The sequence below is a fragment of the Xiphias gladius genome, chromosome 6, assembly GCF_016859285.1.
Source record: "Xiphias gladius isolate SHS-SW01 ecotype Sanya breed wild chromosome 6, ASM1685928v1, whole genome shotgun sequence".
NCBI classification, from domain to species: domain Eukaryota; kingdom Metazoa; phylum Chordata; class Actinopteri; order Istiophoriformes; family Xiphiidae; genus Xiphias; species Xiphias gladius.
The window spans coordinates 25,532,481-25,551,638 of record NC_053405.1 but is presented as its reverse complement, the minus strand read 5'-3'; the positions used below and the strand labels follow the sequence as shown (position 1 = coordinate 25,551,638).

Genomic DNA, 19,158 nt, shown 5'->3' with positions numbered 1-19,158 from the left:
TACAGGCCCAGCTCACAGCTAAAGTATGCCCTCCTGTCAGTTACAGGGGGCAAACCACCAACCCCCATAACTACTTTCAAGCCAACTTGCTCCACACCGTTTGTGATCAGGTTGATGCAGTGTGACCAGTATTTTTCATTCCAGTTTGTCAAGCACACAGTGCACCAAACCAAGTATAAAGAAAGTTTAAATTCAGCAATGGTGAGCTGATAATCATCCTGTGGGCTTTGATCTCTCTGTCTATATTACTATATATTTCTTAGTAATTTTCCAGCAGATTCATTGACAATGAAGTCTCTGCTGGTTGCCTGGCAACTTCACTGTGACGACAAGACCCTAGTCACTCCTTCCTGCCGAGAAATAGTCCTGCACATAACACCTGTGTCGTTTGTCAATTTTTACACGTCCATTTTCGTCATTTTTACACTTCAGTTTTTGTACGGATTAAGTTTTTTTTACCCCTTTGGCAGAGCCAGGCTAGCTCTTCCCCCTTTTTCCCCAGCCTTTGTGCTAAGCTAAGCTAACAGCATGGTATTGGTAGCTTCATATTTGCTGCAGCGATTCATGGCAAGAACGTGAATAAGAATATCTCCCAATGTCAACTATTCCTTTAAAGCACATTTTTCAGTTTGAAACAAGGTTGCCCTCTTTGACATGTTTTCTGGGTAACTGATACTACATATGATGCCAAACTAGCAAAGATCTCTTTTTAAAATCTATCCGATGCTCACAGTGTCAGAATGTCAGCTGAAGTCGGTCCACCACAGAATGTGTGACAGTTGAGAAGCATACATAGTTATCCTAAATTGCCATTTTTCCCCAGCCTTCCTTGAGTCTCTTTGACCTGACAGAAGACCATTAACACAATACTGGTGAAGTCACACCTGGACTCTGAAAGCCTTCTTCTGTGTCTCAGTTACTCAATGTGATCTCTGGTGACCCCACAAAATTGCACCTGAACCTGGATAAACCCTGACCCAGTTTGTGAGTTGGATGGCCTCAGGAGGTTGGAGAACATGTAGGGTTGAATTCTGAACCCTCTGTGTTGCTTTTGGAGCCCTGCCAGTGTGCATTTTCTCAGACATAGACATCCATACCCTATTGCCTGAACACTTAGCGACTGCCTGCACAATAATGCGGTGTGGCAGTCAGTTGGATAAAGATAAACTCTTGCTGAATGATTTCTGACACCAACTGCCATTTGCCAGTGCCCTGTGAAATCTTGAATCCCCTGGGTCTCTGCATAAGAACTTTGTCAAACATAGTTTGAGCAGATAAAGTCTGTTTTTAGGGATTGTGTTACTGTCCCCTTTTACCCGGCTACCCCCCTCTGTTTCAAGTTTGTTTTTCCTGCTGGCACAAACCCATTCATTTAGGCTATAGTTTGAATGGAACACTGCCAAAAAGTCTGACTCCCTCAACTATCATGAAATTGTAAAAATTAATTGCCTTCCCCAGAGAAAATATGGTTAAAAGCCCATCCCAGTGCAGAATTTTTGATGAAAATATTCCATTAAACCCTTTCAACATTTGGCATTAGGCTACTCATGTTACATGACTTTAAAGTCAGACATTAAGAACACTTTTCAGTTCTTTTTCGCATGTCAGGAGTGTTTAATCAAATGTGAAGTCTTGAACTGACTGAGTGGGTGTGTGTGTAGGTTTTGTACAGCATTGTCCTTGCCGTGGGCATTTGTGTTAAGTGGTGCAAGGCCAGACACATGCTTGTGAGTACATAGCATGTATTATTAGTTTGGCTGTATTTACACAGATCACTTGTGTCCCTGTATGCCATCACAACAGCTGTCCCCATAACCAAAATGTCCACGCCATTGTAACACACGCACAGCAGCTCCCCGTCCTCACTTCCATTCTCCCTGTTTGTTATCCCACATTGTGTAATTATGGTCACTGATGATACATAAACAGCTTTCACAATCAGCTGGGGCTCTTTCACAGAGTCAGCACTCAAGGGGTAATGTGAGGGGAAGGGGGAATGGGTATGTTGTTGAAGTAGGATAGTAAGTTTTTTGGGCAGCTTGGGGGCGATGGACATCCGCTCCAGCTGTGTTTAGGAATCTGACAGATAGTGCACTCCATTAATTCCCTTTATTAAGCCTCTGGGCCCAGGCCAAGCCAGGGAAAACGATTGCAGCTGTAACCCTTCACATGCTGGCTGGACTGTACACTCATGGCCAGATGTCGCCCTGGGTGAGTCAGAGATAGAAAGAAAAGAGGACTTAGGATATGGACTAGTTGCTGGATATCCCTGGAAATGTATTTCTGTCTAGATTAACAGGTATGGATAAACAATGCTGGTATTATATAGTAGAAGAGGGGAAAATTACAAGACATCTCAAAAAAGCTGGTTGAAAATTTAAATAAACTGTGTTAGTGGATCTCCAAATGTTGTGACATTCGGTCAGTGAGAGAATATCGTAATCATAGCTTGGTAACTGAAATGGATTGGATTTTGATCTACCACATGAGCAAGGCAGCAGCTTTTGGCCCAAACACCAAAGCCTTAACAAGGGCCTTGAAAATGATTCTCTTGTTGCTTGTTGGCAGATGATTCAAAGCAAGATTATCCCTTGATGTTGTTTGAAATATTTATCAAAAGAGACAATACAAGGAGTGGCACAAATCATAAATATCAAGAAATATAAAAAGCTAATTCAAAGCACATTTTAAGAGGCTGAAAAGTCTTTTACTTGGGAAACATAATCAGGGCTCAAGAAAGAGATACTTGGGATTGAAAAAATAAAAGGAACCATAGCAACCATATGGAGGCATAAAAACTTACCATTACAAAAAAGCTGTTTTTGTATAAATTGCATCTTGAACATTATTGTAAAATGGCAGTAGATTACCTCAAAGAGTCAGGCTACATTGGGATTGGGCTCAGCCCACTTTAGAGTGCTGCAAAGGCTGCTTGAGAGTGATTGTACTCTGAGTCAGATCATAAATAGCAGGGTGTTCAGTGAGCACACTTCTGGGCCCCCAGTAAGTCCTGTAAGCCCCTGAGTTAGGCCAGATGGAGGACTGGGATTACTCGCTTCTTTCTTTTGCCTTTTTACAGTCACCACTGAATGGGTGTGTTGTGAAGAACAATAAGTTCAGGCTCACTTGGAGATGAGGTTGATGAGATTTAATGATGCAAGCAGAGCTAGGGAGTAGATGGTAGTGTAGGAGAGTTTAGTGAATGTGGGGGTCTCCACAGCAGACTGTTATGGTGTCCTCTTGGGAGCTTCCTGCACAGAGCATGGCTAATCCAGAGCAGCCCCCGGCCTCCTACTTTACAGCTGACTGGGGTGAAACCATAAAAAAAGCATCCTCTCTGTAGTGTGTGGAACTGGCAAGAAGCCTACACACTGCAGCTATGTTTGAAAAAGCGCAAACAACCCTCCTCATCAGGGCAGAGCGGGGACCTTTGGGAATTGCCAGGGACACCTGGTCACTGAGTGCAAAACAAGGTAGGGAAGGCGTAGTCTACAGCAGTGACAGTTGTTGATAGAACTGAAATACACATGCTGCATCTGTGAAACAGTTAAGACCATGTATATCAAAATTTGCCCATATAGAAAGAAATCTGTAAGATTTATGTAATTTGCATGACCTTCCAGCTCCTGGGAAGTTGCAATGTCTCTGCAATGCAGTTTCTTATGATATCTTTCATTTTAGGAAGACCACACAGTTCAGAAAATACAAAAAAGTCAAGTTAGAAATGAGAAAGGTTATGGCTCTGTTCCAGAGTAGAGGTTGTGATATGATATTGGCAATAATGAAGGTTTGCAGTTTGCAGCTCCAGAAGCCCAAATTTCACTATGTGTCAGTCAATTACAAATTAGTTTGGGGATACATGGCATCAAAGGTGCCCTCTGGAGTTTTCTTGCAAACAAACAAAGTTTTGTTTACATTCAGTATTACTCACCAAGACACATTGTGCGTAACCTTGAGGCCTGACAAACATGTTGAATGCATTTTCTTGCCTCATGAACATTTTGAAAGCAAATTTGAAAATGTTTTGAATCCTGCATCGTTTACATCCTTGTTAACTAGGTAGCAGTCCTATACATTGCTGTAGATGGCACATTGCTACGCCATTCTGTCTGTTGATGCAGGCAACTGTTGATTACAGTAGTAGCATGAAACCAGCAGCAGGACTGTATATCGCATTGGCTGGGTTCTCGTGCATGGATAGGTACATCATCGTGTATGCGCAATGTACAATCAAAACAGGAACTTACCTGTGAAAATGTTACTCCATAGTCCTACTAGTGGTCAAAAACTTCAAAAACTTGAAACAAGGGCCTTTAAATGATTCCTGCATTATTCTCTAATCAAAGAACGATTTTTAACACCTTCATTTTAAAACTTCTTTGGTACATTTTTAGAGAGGGGTAATAGTGGTGGGTCGTCAGTTGTGGCTTATTACCCATTTTAGCACTAGTGCCCCTAAATGGGTAGATTTTGGCCATAGTGCTTCCTCTGACGCATAGTCTTATCAGTGGCAAATATGTGTAAATAATTTAGCATTTTGTATTTATAAGTCTCTGCTTATAAGGGTGAGTTCGATTTAGTTTTGATATGTTTTTATGAGTTACATTGTTGTAGTACAGTATGTTGTACTGCGGTTCACCCCAAAGTTGTAAGTTGTAGATTGTGCTCATGTACTTTAATAAACCTTGTGAACTATGGCCATGTATTCAAGGTGTATTTATAAAGTACATGCTTGTTAGTAAGTCCGTGTTATTGCTATAGTTGTGCCAAAATACTTGAAAAGATGCATAATCACTAATGCTCCACACACAGCTGTTTCCAGGAGTCCCTTTAAACACAGCTGCTGCAGTTCTGTGTCTTTCAAACACTCCGCCCATGTTGTTCCTCCCTTCTCAGTCTCTAAAGCTGTCACCTCAACAACGGGCAGTAAAAGAAGCTTTTGTGCTCTCAAGGTCCTCGGAGAAAAACACCAAAAGCACAGAGCCAAGTGCATGATGGCCGTTAGTGTAGTTTGTAGTGTAAAATTCTGAAAAGGGCATTTGGAAATGTGTTAATAATGGTGGCAAAGTGGCTGGGTCCAGTGTTGAACAGTGAGACTATTGTCTTGGCTCTCTTGGAGCCTGCTGGAGAGATTAAGCACCCAGAGAAGAGATGAGGTACAGAAGAGAGGAGGGAGGGAGTGGGTCGCAGGGTTGATTTGAAGGGCTTGGAAGGTGGTTTGGAGTATGTTGCTGGGGAGGGGGCTCTCTTCCTCTCTTTTTAAATGAGAATTCGGCAAGGGCAGCTGGAGGCACGCAGTGTGTTGTAGTGCTCTAGGGCCATGTGGTTTGTATTAGTGAGGACAGGGTGTCTGGCACCAGGATAGAGAGTGGGTGGTGCAGAGGGAGTTTAGGTTGTGTGAGGTTGAGAGGTTACAGGACATTTGGATTTCAGATATGGGAGAGGATATGAGATTCCACGATGAGAAAGACCAGTACATTTGTGTATCTTTGTTTTTAGATGCATTTGACAGATACATTGCACACCCACAGCCACACATGCATTAACACCAATATAGACTCAAGTAAATAAGTACTTGGAAAGTGACACAATTTTCATATGTTTGCCTCTGTATAACACCAAAATGGATTTGGAAAGAAGCCATCAAGAAATGATTGAAGTGTAAACTTTCAGCTTTAATTCAAGGGGTTTAACAAAAATATTACATTAACCATTTAGGAATTACAGCCATTTTTATACATACTGTATTTCTTCAAATAAAAACCCGGGAATCAGTTAAAAGCTGGGTCTCCAGTAATGCCTCGGGGCATGGTCAACACGATTAAAGGCCAGCCCCCAAATACAGGCCAGGTATATAACAAGGGTAGATAAACTCCCAGTGCCTGTCATATAATGTGCATGCCAGTTAAGAATAATGTAAATTCCTACCGCTTTAATAAATCTAACAATATCTAACAATCATATATCAGCTACTTTCAACACTTTGTTTTTTGGATTACTCATCTAAGTATTTTCTAAGTATTATTATCCTGTTTCAGTCACTGTCAGTGTATGTGTTTATCCACTTTGTTTTGTCATCCTTTAATCCCGTCCGGCTGTTGTTGCATATGGTATGCCTGCAGATGTTTCACAGTAAAAGCCCTGTTAAGAAAATAAGGGTTTCTGTCCACTGAAACGCTATAGGGCTTTAATTTGAGTCAGTTACAGGAAGTGTTTAGTTTGTATTAACAGCGTAATGCAGTAACTTTAAAAGGGTAAATGGGAGCCTTCCTACTAAAATATGACCAATTATACTTATCAAATTGGGGGAATTACAAAAAAAGGCCTACCTTTACTTCAAGGCTGCTTCAAATAAAACCCTATCAACCCTATTATCAATCTTCTGCAGTTGAGGTAAATAAAGGCCCCAGCCACTATTTGAGGAAATACGGTAGTTCCTCCATTTTCAGAGGCTCAAACATAATTGGACAATTGATTGACAGTCAATTTCATGGCCAGATGTGGCTTCTTCCCACGTTATGTAATGACAAATTAAGCAGATAAAAGGTTTGGAGTTGATTCCAAGTGTTGAATTGCATCTGGTCAGTGTTCATGGGATCTCTCAATATGCGGTCCAAAGACGTGTCGATGTAAATGAAGGAGTCCGTCATTAGGCTGAAAAAACAAAACAAACCTGTCAGACAGATGGCAGAAAGTTTAGGAGCGGCCAAATCAACAATTTGGTTCTTCTTAAAAAGAAGTAATGCACTGGAGCGCTCGGTAACACGAAAAGGCCTGGAAGACCACGGAAAACAACTAAAGTGGATGATCGCAGAATTCTTTTCTCTGTGAAGAAAAACCCCTTTGCAACATCCAGCTAGGTCAAGGAAACTCTAAAGGAGGTAGGCATATCATTTTCAAAGTCTAAAACCAAGAGACACCTTCCTGAATATAAATACAGTGGGTACCACCGGTAACACTCAGGAACAGAAAGGCCAGAGTAGACTTTGCCATAAGACATCTTAAAAAGTCTGCTCAGTTCTGGAACAAGATTCTTTGTACAGATGAAACCAAGATGAACTTGTATCAGAATGATGGGAAGAGGAGAGAATGGAAAAGGAAAGGAACAGCTCATGATCCAAAGTAACCACATCATCTGTCAAACATGGTAGAGTCAGTGTTACAGCATGGGTGTGTATGGCTGCCACAGGAACTGGGTCACTGCTATTTATTGATGATGTGACTGGTGATAGGAAGTAGCAGGATGAATTCTGAAGTATACAGGGCTCTACTATCTGTTCAGATTCAGTCAAATGCTGCAAAACTGATAGAACGGTGCTTCACAGTATAGATGGCTAATGACCCAAAACATACTGCACAAGCAACCCAAGAGCTTCTCAAGGCAAAGAAATGGAATATTCTTCAGTGGCCAAGTCAATCACCTGACCTCAACCCATTTGAGCATGTTTTTTACCTTCTGAAGACAAAACTGAGGGCAGAAAGACCCACAGAAGAGCAGCAACTTGAAGGCAGCTGCAGTAAAGACCTGGCAAAGCATCTCAAGGGAAGAAACTCAGCATTTGGTGACGTCCATGGCTTCCAGACTGACTGCACTGACTGCAAAGGATTTTCATCCAAGTATTAAAAATAATCCTTATATCTATAATTAAGTTGGTTTGTCCAGTTACTTTTAGCCTCTGAAAATGAGGGACCATGTATAAAAATGGCTGTAATTCCTAAACAGTCAATGCGATATTTTTGTTGAACCCCATGAATTAAAGCTGAAAGTCTACACTTCAGTCACATTTTGAAGGCTTTGGTTCAAATCCATTGTGATGATATACAGAGGCAAAATTACGAAAATGGTGTCACTGTCCAAATACTTTTGTCCCTGATTATACAAACATATTGTACTTGAACATTCCCTAGACTAACATTAATATTGTAAAAACTCACCGCATCTTTATGCCACTGTTTGTCCAACCCTCATGCTAAATTAAAATTGTAGGTCTAGTCAGTCAAAATGAGTTCTGTATTGTAAGATATTCTTTTTGGCCCGAACAAACATTCATAGAGTACATTGAGCAAAGGTCCCATGCATTAACTTTTCACGTTATCTTGAAAACTGCTAAATGAATGCAAACTTGTCCTTTAGCCCAACTATTTACCATTGGTACATCCAGATAAAACAGAAGAGGTAGACTGTTACCATTTTTTTAAGTACACCCACATAATGTAATGCAATCCAGCACATTTGGTGTGAAATAAATCTAGCTCAATCAGATGGTGATGCTGCAGGCAGCAGTGGACTCAGACCAGGAGAGTGTCTCACCAGGATCCCTGCAGCTGCAGATCAAGGAGAGAACTTACAAACAAAAACTGCAGTCTTACAAGGAGGCCCAGCAGAGACAAGCCCAACTTGTTCAGAAGCTGCAGACCAAGGTGACTAGAAATGGAGTTCAAAATTCCGAAGGAAAAAAAAAAAAGCTTCTTTGGCTCAACTGTACACCTTATGTATGTTTTATACCAGGTTCTTCAGTACAAGAAGAGATGTGGGGAGCTAGAAGAACAAGTGCTGGAGAAGACTTCAGAGTCTGAGAAGATGAGATTGTTGGTACGTCTAGATTGTAGCATCATAATTCAAGTTAATAAATGTTAATATTAACAACCAGTAAAGGAATCATGCATAACTGAAAACTAAAACATGGACTTTTCATGTTGTGAATAGGATTTGTGCTTTTATTTGAATATAATTAATTCATCCAAATATTATTCTTGGCTGAGTGGCCCCCAAGGAGAGTTTGGGTTAGCAGATTTCCACTGTAATTATGTTGTGTTGTAAATATTAGGTAACTGCTAACTTACTACTGCTACCATATACTTAAGTGTTATCAGGATGCCAGTAGTGGTGGTTGGTGTGTGTGTTCAGCTGCAGGCCCACAGAGACTCAGCCCAGCGTCAGCAGCAGACAGAGCAGGATCTCAACGTGGCTATCCAGAATAAGTCTGCCCAGCTGGAGGAGGAGCAGAAGAGGTGAGTGATGGGCACCATGCAGAGCAGCTAGCCACGTTATCCAGCCAATAAAGAAACTTCTGCAGCTTCCAAAGTTTGGAATCCAAAGATCAGAAAACCTGCAGCAGCAGGGAATTGTTATTTGGATGCCTATTTAGAGCAGTAAATTCACGGATAAGCCTGTTAGAAATTTGCTCCCGTTTATCTTTCTCTGTTTGTTTGTCGAGAAACAGAAATCAAGCCGGAATGTATCTGAGCAATGTGTGGACCAGAGATATTCCCAGCAGTTCCTTGAGCTTTCCTGCTGTTTTTCCCTGCCCTTGCTGCAGGGAGAAGGAGGAACCTTCCTTAGCTGATAATCTCAGCATCTAATTTGTCAGAGAAAGGTAGTGGAGCTATGTCGGCTCTCTTCTCCAAAGCATTTTAATGAGCCTACCTCTGCAGCTATGGCCAGATTTTAATGCCCTATGATTTATGCAGTTATAGAACTTTATTTGAAATATCCATGGCAGAAACTTTGCCAGGATTTGATCATTTTTACTACCTAGAAATATCACTCTGTGCAGTTTTACCAAGCTATATCCACTTAAGAACTTTGTAATGCAAGTATATGTTTTTGCTTATTATTAGGATTATTGAAAACCTCTTTTCCTACGTCTCAGTTCACCTAAACACAATATCATACCATACATGCAAACATGGGTTTGGCTCAATCTCAGACTGATTAGCAAACGTAGCAATGTGCCGTTCTTTAGTGTAACAGCGTGTATGTTGAGTGTGAGAATGATATAAACATTTTCACAAATTACTCTACAAGATGATCTGGTCGAAATTAAATCTAAGTTGACACAGACATTACAAAACTGTCACACATGTTCACACTGTAAGTTTGGTTGGCAAGGGTGGATCTAAAGGCTAAAGAGTAGCCTTAAGAGTAGTGTAAGAGTAATATGCTGGGTATATGAATGATAGTTTGGGTGCTGCGGTACGGTTTTGTCAGGGAAGAATTGCCAAATGGTCTTTCAGGGCTTGTTATTTCCAGGTGTGCCAGCCTCAGCCAAGTAAACTCTATGCTGCGGGAACAACTGGAACAAGCGGGCACTGTCAACGAAGGGCTAACAGAGAGCTTGTGGAAGGCTCGTGAAGACGTTGAGTTGTTTGATACCCGTCTGCGGAGAGAGCAAGAGGTGAGAAAAACCACAAAAATGAAGTGCTTGTGTCAGAAAAGCAACAGGGGAAGCTCAAGTTTATCCCTTTCAGCATAGAGATTGTGCAATTAAACTCCCGTTGAGTTCACATGGGGTAGGAATTCCATTCATAGCCAGTTTTGTCAATTCATTCTCATTCCCTGTTCATTTCATTGCTATGATTTTTGAGTTGTTGTTTCCTGTGAAAACATTCCAACTGCTGAGGGGGAGGAAAAATTTGTGCAAACAATCTGGTGTTCGTGCTGTAAATGGGCTACATCTGTTGATTCAGGGAAATCGAATTATTTGTATGTATGCCAGCATGAGTCCTGGAGTTCCAGTATTGCATCTGTTTGGTATCACAGTAAAATGAGAGGTGCCATCGTTTGCTGTAAGCAACCCTTACCACCCACCCTCCAGTCTCTAGTTCCCTTGTTGTCTGCTCCTCTCTGTAGACATGTGCCTCCCGGTTGAGTCGTGAACAGACTCGTGTCAGAGCACTGTGGCGCCAGGCCTCCTCCCTGCGGAGCGCTTTCACCCAGCTAAGGACTTTCACTGACAGGTGAGCGTGGCACGCTGCCAGAATCCCTCCAGCAACCCAGGACTCCACAAGAACCCCCACCTCTTTTGTGTCTCACACTCAAGACTGAAACCACAATCCATTTCTCTCAGCCATGGATCAAAGTGGAACAGGTCAACAAGGTCGCCAGTCCCTCTGCTCATTGTTTCTTCCCTGGGGGGACAGATGGCTCAAGGTGTCTCTGCTCACTGTTGAAATCATCCATCAGGACAAATCTTGAGCCCTATAAGACATGGCTTCTATCACATTGAACCTCTGTGAGCAGTGCTGAAGAGTAATTTGCTTTAATAATGATTGCTCGGCCCATAGACAGCTGTGATCATGTCAAAGGCTGTAGTGTAACTTAAACTGAAGACACTTCAAAGTCGTTCTTGATCCCAGAGCTAAATCACTACAGACATTCATCCTTTTCAAATACAAACAGCCTGTTTCTTAATTAGACTAATGGCCCGCAACTGTATGACTGAAAACAGCATGTCATGTTTCCTTACCCTAACAGGCCTTTCATATGTTATGACACATTTTGTAAACCTTGATGCACATTAATCTTTTCAACAGGACTCTGTCTGATATGCGCGGGGAGTGTGTAACTGCCAGTCGTCAACTGTATGTTGCCTGCATGAATTTAGAGGCCAGAGTAACACATGAGAGCACCTTTAGTGGTATGGAGATGTCAGCGCTGGAGGGACAGCTGAAGGACAAGCTGAAAGAGGCCATGCAGCTTCAGGGTCGCTGGGATGCAGAGAAAGTCGAACTTAACTCCAGGTAAAGTCATCTTCAGATCTGTCTGTCTATCTAGGCCCGGCTGTCACATGGACTCGCTTCTTTTTTTTTGAAAACAGCAGCTATTATTATTTCCTTAATCTGTATTCAGTTTAAGGAACACTAGATGTTGTGTGGCAATGACCACTATGAGTGACTTGGAAAACCCTCAACTTATTTCTCAAATTCAATACTATTTCAATACATACAGTAACTTTAGGCGTGACGTTAAGACCCAAGGTAAACCTATTGTTCTATTAAAAAAAATTCACTTAGATTGTATCTAACTGTTACCACTTCACCTCCACCTAGCTAAAAATCAATGTATGAACTATTTTTAGATCAGCAACTGTTTGTTTTTTACTAATCCAGTAAATTAAGTACCTCACAAATCAAGAACCTTAGTCCCATTGATACACAAAATCTTGTAAATCCAATATTACCATTTGACTGTGAACCTACCACAGATATTAAATTCAGTGGAAGGCTACCACACTATTAACAGTATTGCAAAGTCTCTGACAGTAGACAAACTTCTGTTGTCTCACAATATTCTGTTGAAAGCCTAATTCAAGCTTTCACATCATCACAAACATAGGATTGGCAGCGCAGATCCTACATCCATATTCTTCTAGAGTCTCTAGACTTGTCTAACTGACCAGGACTGTCAGAAAGAAAAAAGCATCATACACTTAAATAAAAATTCTGAGCTGATGTCATGCATAGTGCAGCCATTTGATCAATTGCAAAACTCAAATTCTTCATATGACTGAATGGAAAGCCAAATTTAATCCCCTAGATGAAACTTCCAAACTTCGCATACTGTAGGCATTGATCATTAAAATCCTGCACATCGAGCTATTTTCAGTGACTGCTGCACTTCTGCTGATAAAGAAGATTCAAGTCTTTTGTGCAATCTCTGGTGCACTTCAATCAAAAGAGGAATGTCGGATCCTATGTATTCTGAATCTAAGCTGCCTTCTGATCTTATCAAAAGTCATGTTGATCCCATGATTCTATGCAGAGAACATGATAGTGTATGTGGTCTTGTAGAGGAGGAGTACATGCCACTCTTGTATCTTCAGTGTCTCAGGGAACCGTGTGTGTGATTTCACTCTCTGTCCATTTCCTTACGTGTTGGTGTATCTAGAATCCTGGAGCTGTCTGACATGGTGAAGCACCTCCGGAGCCAGAACAGTGAGAAGGATGCCAGCCTCAAGACCATGCAGATCAGTCTGGACAGGATGGTGGGACCCTGGGAATCAGTAGTGGGAGGTGGCAGATTGACGGGTGGTTAAGGGGGCTAAATTGGTTGTAGTCTGGACCTTATGTTTGATAAACTCCATGACTTCCTTGTCTAGAAGGCTGCAGTCTGGGGAATGTCAGGCTTGCTCTGTGTGTGCTGCTTATCTGACCTCAATGGTTTCCTGCTCAGGAGACAAGGAGAACAGAGGACAAAGCAGAGATGGAGGTCCTCCACACAGAGATCCAAGCCCTCCAAAAGATTTTATGTCATGTTCACCAGGTCAGAAGACTACAAAGTACTAAGCTAAATTTTGCAGTTTGTTATCATTTAAGAGCAAAAAATACTTTTTTTTTCCTACTCTAACTAATATCCAGTTGGTTGGCGGAGAAGGTGATAGTAGTGGCTCTGAAAGTGTGTCTTCACCTCTCTATGGCCGGTCTCCTCTGAGGAACACTACCCTGATGGCCGTGCAGAGTGCTCTCTCAAAGCACCAGAAACAAACACAGGTACCACAAAAAGTGGCTAGTCGTCACCACTCTTTGCTGTTCATATTTTAGAGAAACAATGTTCTTTTGTAATAACATTTCACTCAAGTGTCCTAACCTATTAACCTACTTATGTTCTCACATACAAACCACAGGACTTGCATGGGTGTCTGGATGCTGCCCTGGAGCAAGTGGACACACTGCGTAATCACCTGCGGGAGAGGGACATTGAGAGGAGGGAACTGGAGCAGAAGATCCAGGAAGTAGGGAGGGAAAGTCAGGAGGCCAAGAAAGCCTTAGAAGAAAGCCTCAGAGACAGCAACAGATATTGCCGCTCACTGGAGTTCATCTCCAGGTACATCCTGATCATGTAGATATTATCCTTTTCCTAGATTGTGACAGGGCTTCAAATTTGTAGATAAAAAGTAGTCACTTTTATACTTTTGCTTAGTTGTGTATTCTGTTTCATATTTTCTAGACTTTGTTTTCTTACTTGTGAAATTGCCATTAGGGCTAAATGTTGTTTTTGGAAAAATGAAAAGGTTGTAATGATTATGATGATGATGACAAATGATTTAGTTTGGTTTTATGTTTAATTAAGCGCTGTCATTATTAGAGCATATTTAAATGTATTGAAACCTCTCCAAAAACAATATTTATACAACATTGTAGAAGAGATGTTTGGTATTTTGTGAAGTGTTTTGTTGAAACTGGTTTTAGAAAAATCAAGTGTGATGATAATGATGATCATTGTGCGGCACTCTGCCTTTCTCTACCTCCATGTCTCTCAGTGAGAAGGGCAGTCTGGAGAAGCTGCTGTCAGAGCTGCAGCAGGAGGTAGACTCCCAGCGTGCTGAGCTGGAGGTACTGCGGGGCTCGTCACTGGAGCTCCAGAGACAGCGGGACATCCTGAAGCAGCAGAGGGAGGATCTGGAGATGCAGCTGGCACGCCGGCGCACAGAGGCCCAAAGAGGGTACAGCATGAGCATGGAAGGATGACCGTTACACAACGCACATCCCGTCACCCATGATTGTTTTCAAGCTCCATTTGTTTAGAGTTCAGATCAGTAACACATGCCGTTCTCCAGATGACATTTGAATGAAAATGTAAATGATTTACATTGCATTATTGCACTCATGCAAGAGGGAAACTTTTTCTCCTCTTTTGAGGGGTTTCTTCTGCTCAAAAATTTGATTAGCTGAGAATTGGAGCAGGACATGCGATACAACAAAAAAGGAACTCCCTCAGTGTTGTGGCCTTTGGCTCCAAAATTTCTACATCTTTCAAAGTGGAGATGGATTACTGTTAAGGGATTTTGTTTATACAAATAATCTGTGTGTGTGAGACAGCGAAATAGTGTGAGAGGGTCATGTATGTGATACGTTTTGTGTTTCAGTGATAGGAGTCTGGAGGAGCTTGAAGAGAAGCACTCTTATCTACGAAGGGAGCTTGTGACAGTGAAAGAAAATCTGAGTCAAATCACATTGCAGAAGGAGGTATTGGAGGATGATAAGGCCAGCCTCGCTCTGGCTCTTAGCAAGGTATACTGCTGTGATGTGCATGCAGGTAGCCTGATCTGGATTACTGGAATCTTCCTGAGGGTCATGGTGGTTTAAATTCTTCTCACATTTATGATGCACTCCACAGATGGAGTCCCAGAGTGCTGCACAGCAGTTAGCCCTCACCAAACTGCAGAATCAAGAGGCTGCCCTAAAAGACTCTCTGGCCAAAATGGCTGCCCTCAGCGAAGGCTTAGCCAAAGACAAGGTGGAACTCAATCGTATTCTGCTACAGGTCAGTAGGTGAGCAGTTGCCCTGCAACGTTGATGTAAAGCAGAGTTGAACAGAACATAAGCTAAATATTTTGTTTCCCTTCCAGACAGAGGGTGAGAAGGCAGAGCTTGGTGAATGTAGACGGGAAGCTGAAGTGGAACGGGCAGCAGCCAGGGAAGAGACAGCACGGGTGCAACAGGAGATGATGAATCTGCTTGCTGAGAAACAAGCCCTGGAAAGCTCCCACAGGAACTTGCAGAATCTCTGCCAGAAGCTAGAAGCAGAACTGAGCCTTTTGCAGAAGGAGAATGCTCAGGCCCTGGAGCAGCACTCCCAGGTCAGGGACCCCCAGCCATTCACACACTTCAGCCTCCATCCTCCCAGCTCCCACCACCTGGGAGAGTTGATTTTATTAATAGCTTTCAGCAGGTTCATGGAGCTTGTTGTCACATTAAAATGTATTGGAGATATCAACACATCTGCCATGGTTTTTTCTTTTAAATGGGATATGAAGAGCAATTTCTGTGTTTTATGAGTAACTTGGGACGTAACAAGCAAGGAATCTTCACAAACAAATGTGAACTGGAAAAGATAAACAGATAGGCATATAATATCCAGTGGGGGTTTCGTGAAAGAGCCAATAAATTAACACCTAAAGTATTCCCATTCTTCCCTCAGCAGATCCAGATTTCCTTGTTTCGTTCCCTAAAGAATGAAAAGAATCCTCTCCTGTTTTGTTATCTGTTCTGAATGTGAAACTGGGATATCCATGTTGATCTCAGCTAGAATATAACATACCTAAACAATTTGACAAACTCCATCCAAACATTTTTAGATTGCTTATCTGTAAAAATAAATTAGCCGTGTATAAAAGAAGCCCTGGAGTGGCCTCCATTGCAATGAGCTCATGTGTCATCCCCTTATTGGGACTGCTCACATCCATAACATTAGTGTAATTCATACACTTTAATATTTACCTTAATATTTAAGTAGAGGCTGAAAGACATCAAGTGCTAATATTTAGTTAGAGTAAGTTCATTTTGGTTTTCGTTAAAAATCAAATTACTGTGATTCTTGCTCTCCACATTCTGTTGCATTGAAATATTAGCAGTTGCAGGGGCCCATTACAGACTCAACCATTGTGTGATGCTGTGTCAGTTACTAACCTTAAAGACACATTATATCATGGAAACACCATCCCATTTTGAGATCATATAGATTATAGTAAGCATCTTCCCTGTTTTAGAACAAAGCTTTATCATTGTTTGGTTCAAACCAGAATAATAACCCATAAAAGAATAGTTTGACATTTTGTTATATATGCTAATTCCCCTTTGTTGCTGAGAGAAGGCTTGGCTTAGTAGAAAGACTGGAAGAAGGGGGAAAGATCTAACTCCTAACAGTACCCCTAAAGCTCACTAATTTAACATTGCATTTCAGTTGTTCAATCCATTATGTAAAAACGACAAGTTGTTGTTTCACAGGGGTTAGGTGCTGGAACTATTTCTTGGCTGGGCCAGTGGAGTCTTGTTGTCACAGGGAGGTTGCTAGGCAAGCAGCAGAGACTTCAGGATGTCACCGCTTAAGCCAAGAAATAGTTCCTGTATGTAACCGCCGTAAAAACCACACCTAGCTTTTTTTACACTTTGGTTTTTGTGTTTATGAGTAAATAAACAAGATATAATGTGTTAATTTATTTAATTTTAGAGATGCTGATAGGCTGATAGACTTACCTTTGGAAAGAGCCAGGCTGGCTGTTTACCTGTGCTTCCAGTATTTAAGCTAAGTAAACGCCGGCTGGCTCTAGCTCCATATTTAGTATAAAGACATGAAAGTGGTATTGTTTTTCTTGTTTAACTTTTGAAAAGAAGCAAATAAGCCTATTTCCCAAAATGTCAAACTATTCCTTTACATCACACTGAAACCTGTTTTACTCTGAGCTTTTTAGCCATTTTCAAGACTGAGTTGCTGAGAGTATTGACACAAAGGGACTTAAAAAATGCGCAACTCTATCATGTCTCATTTAAGTGATTATTTCGATAGTAAACTGCCTGCTGCATTCAGTGAATTTAAAGAAAGAGGAGTCCTATGAGAATCCTCACTTCAGTGCCTTCAGACATTAACTTGTGGAGTTTGATAAATGTTGAATAAAATACAGCAAGCTCCACATGAACTGCACATTTGCCCAGTTCATTATTTTTGTTGCTAGATATAGGCCCTGTGGTGTCTCATAATGATTTAAGTGGTAACTGGAAAAACAATCATAACCCCACAAATCATTTTTGTTTTGCTTCAGGCGGTGCATTTGTTATGGCCGTGCAGTTCCTACACACTGTCAATGAATCACTTAAAGTTTGTTTAATTTATGCTTCATTTCATGCGGCACCAAATGTGGCTGCATGAAATGTGGGGGGTGGTTCATTCTTAATCCAACACATACATATTCTCAAACATAATGTAGCTGTTGCTTTAAAAAATTCTTTCGGCTCTTCATGCTCCTACTCATGAAAGATTAGTTTCTCATAGTTATGTTATGAAGTGTGTATGCTATTGTTTAATGCACATAATGATGTACTATCTAGTGTTTATTATTGGCTTCTTGAAGGAAAAAGTATAAATTAATTGCTTGATGGCATTTTTTTTTTCTATTTGTGTGTGTTGGTCTCCAGGTCAACAGGCAGATGCAGACTGTGTCAGAGGCGCTGTGTGCATGCAGGAAGGCGCTTGAGACACAGACTACCGCCCTAAAGAGAGCTACCCATGACAGGGAGGAGTTGGCCAAGGACAAGGCTGCTCTGGATGTCAAGCTAAACTCTGCTGACCGAAAGTCCTGTGGTCTCACGCAGGAGCTGGTTGCACTTAGGTCTGAGAGTGTTTTTTTATGTTTGTGTGTATTTGTTTGTGTGGTCTGACCTTTGGGACCAATTTAAGATTTAAAACCAGTTTTCCCAGTTTGATTTCTGCAGTTGCAGTCAGCAAAAGCTACAGTAAAATTGTTTCTGACTTCACTGGTCAAGTTGGGTTTAGGCATGTATCAGTTATGGTTATGGTTAGGTTGGGAGTGTATAGAATGAATGTACGTCAGTCCAGTGCCCTCAAAAGCATTATAAACAACCCAGCACGTGTGTTTGTTTAAGTTGGACCAACTGCTAATGTGTATTTAAGGTCATTTAGACTTTTTAAGCGAATTTCACTTTCTAAAGCACAGCCAGTCCCATGTAACAAGAGTCTTTAAGTAACATGGTTTTTATTTGGAAACTATGCTCATGATGGATGGTTGGATTTTATGATCTTCTACACCTAGTGGTTCAAAGGTGTTTTTTTTTTTCAGCACTCAAACCATTTTACCACTGTGTTCCAGAGCAGAGAAGGAGTCCCTGGAGACAGCTCTGTTTGAGAGCCAGCAGCTTGCCTCGTCTCTGGAGGCTGAGTACACCAGGATGGAGGGGGAGAGGCACAACTTGCTCCTGGCTAACGAGGACTTGACGCGTGAGTAGTCCCCTCCTTCAGAGACCCCACTATCCTCCATGCCAATCCCCCTGGCCATGAAGCCTTTCAAACAGCCCACTAGAGATCCATATTTCAGCTGTGAGCTCTGCAACAGCTGGGCTGCAGGATCACTGGAGCTGCTTTCTCAGCTGACCAGGGTCCCATCACTCCACACAAACACATGGATCAGATAAGTGGTGTTAAGGTAGCATATGCCATGTAAAGACATGGTTGAGTATCCTCTATATATAAAACTCCAAATAAAATCCTGCTGATCCTGGATCATCTTTCATGTGTAATCAGTGTCTCCATCTAATAAGTGTGTGAGATTTTGAATTGGGTATGGCTCTTTTGGGCTCCAAGATCTTCTCATTTGACTGTCCAGGTGATGCTGCTTGCATGCGTGTAGATGCTGAACACCAGTTTGCACAAGCTGTGCAAGAGCGGAGTAGGTTGGAGGAAAAGCTGGCTCGGGTGGAGAGAAATGCCCTGCTGACCCTGAACAACAAAGAGCAAATTCACAGAGAGCAGCTAGAAGCTGAACGCCAGCAAAAGGTACAGTATGACTTAGGTGGGTAGGTTGGCTCTGAAAAAAGCATATATATATATATATATATATATATAATGTATATGTGTGTGTGTGT

General features: G+C 41.6%; 1 protein-coding gene across 1 annotated transcript in view; it reads left to right on the top strand.

Annotated features, from left to right (window-relative positions):
* The window catches only part of crocc2 (ciliary rootlet coiled-coil, rootletin family member 2), a 34,993-nt gene that overhangs the window by 4,396 nt on the left and 11,439 nt on the right, over nt 1-19,158 (top strand). Inside the window, exons 4-20 of the mRNA XM_040129548.1 lie at nt 8,254-8,421; nt 8,510-8,593; nt 8,909-9,012; nt 10,034-10,178; nt 10,634-10,740; nt 11,317-11,523; nt 12,671-12,767; nt 12,956-13,045; nt 13,141-13,272; nt 13,407-13,606; nt 14,043-14,225; nt 14,649-14,793; nt 14,900-15,046; nt 15,132-15,362; nt 17,695-17,888; nt 18,387-18,514; nt 18,900-19,069. Coding sequence (XP_039985482.1) covers nt 8,254-8,421; nt 8,510-8,593; nt 8,909-9,012; nt 10,034-10,178; nt 10,634-10,740; nt 11,317-11,523; nt 12,671-12,767; nt 12,956-13,045; nt 13,141-13,272; nt 13,407-13,606; nt 14,043-14,225; nt 14,649-14,793; nt 14,900-15,046; nt 15,132-15,362; nt 17,695-17,888; nt 18,387-18,514; nt 18,900-19,069 — 2,532 coding nt within the window. The remainder of the gene's footprint in view (nt 1-8,253; nt 8,422-8,509; nt 8,594-8,908; nt 9,013-10,033; nt 10,179-10,633; nt 10,741-11,316; nt 11,524-12,670; nt 12,768-12,955; nt 13,046-13,140; nt 13,273-13,406; nt 13,607-14,042; nt 14,226-14,648; nt 14,794-14,899; nt 15,047-15,131; nt 15,363-17,694; nt 17,889-18,386; nt 18,515-18,899; nt 19,070-19,158) is intronic.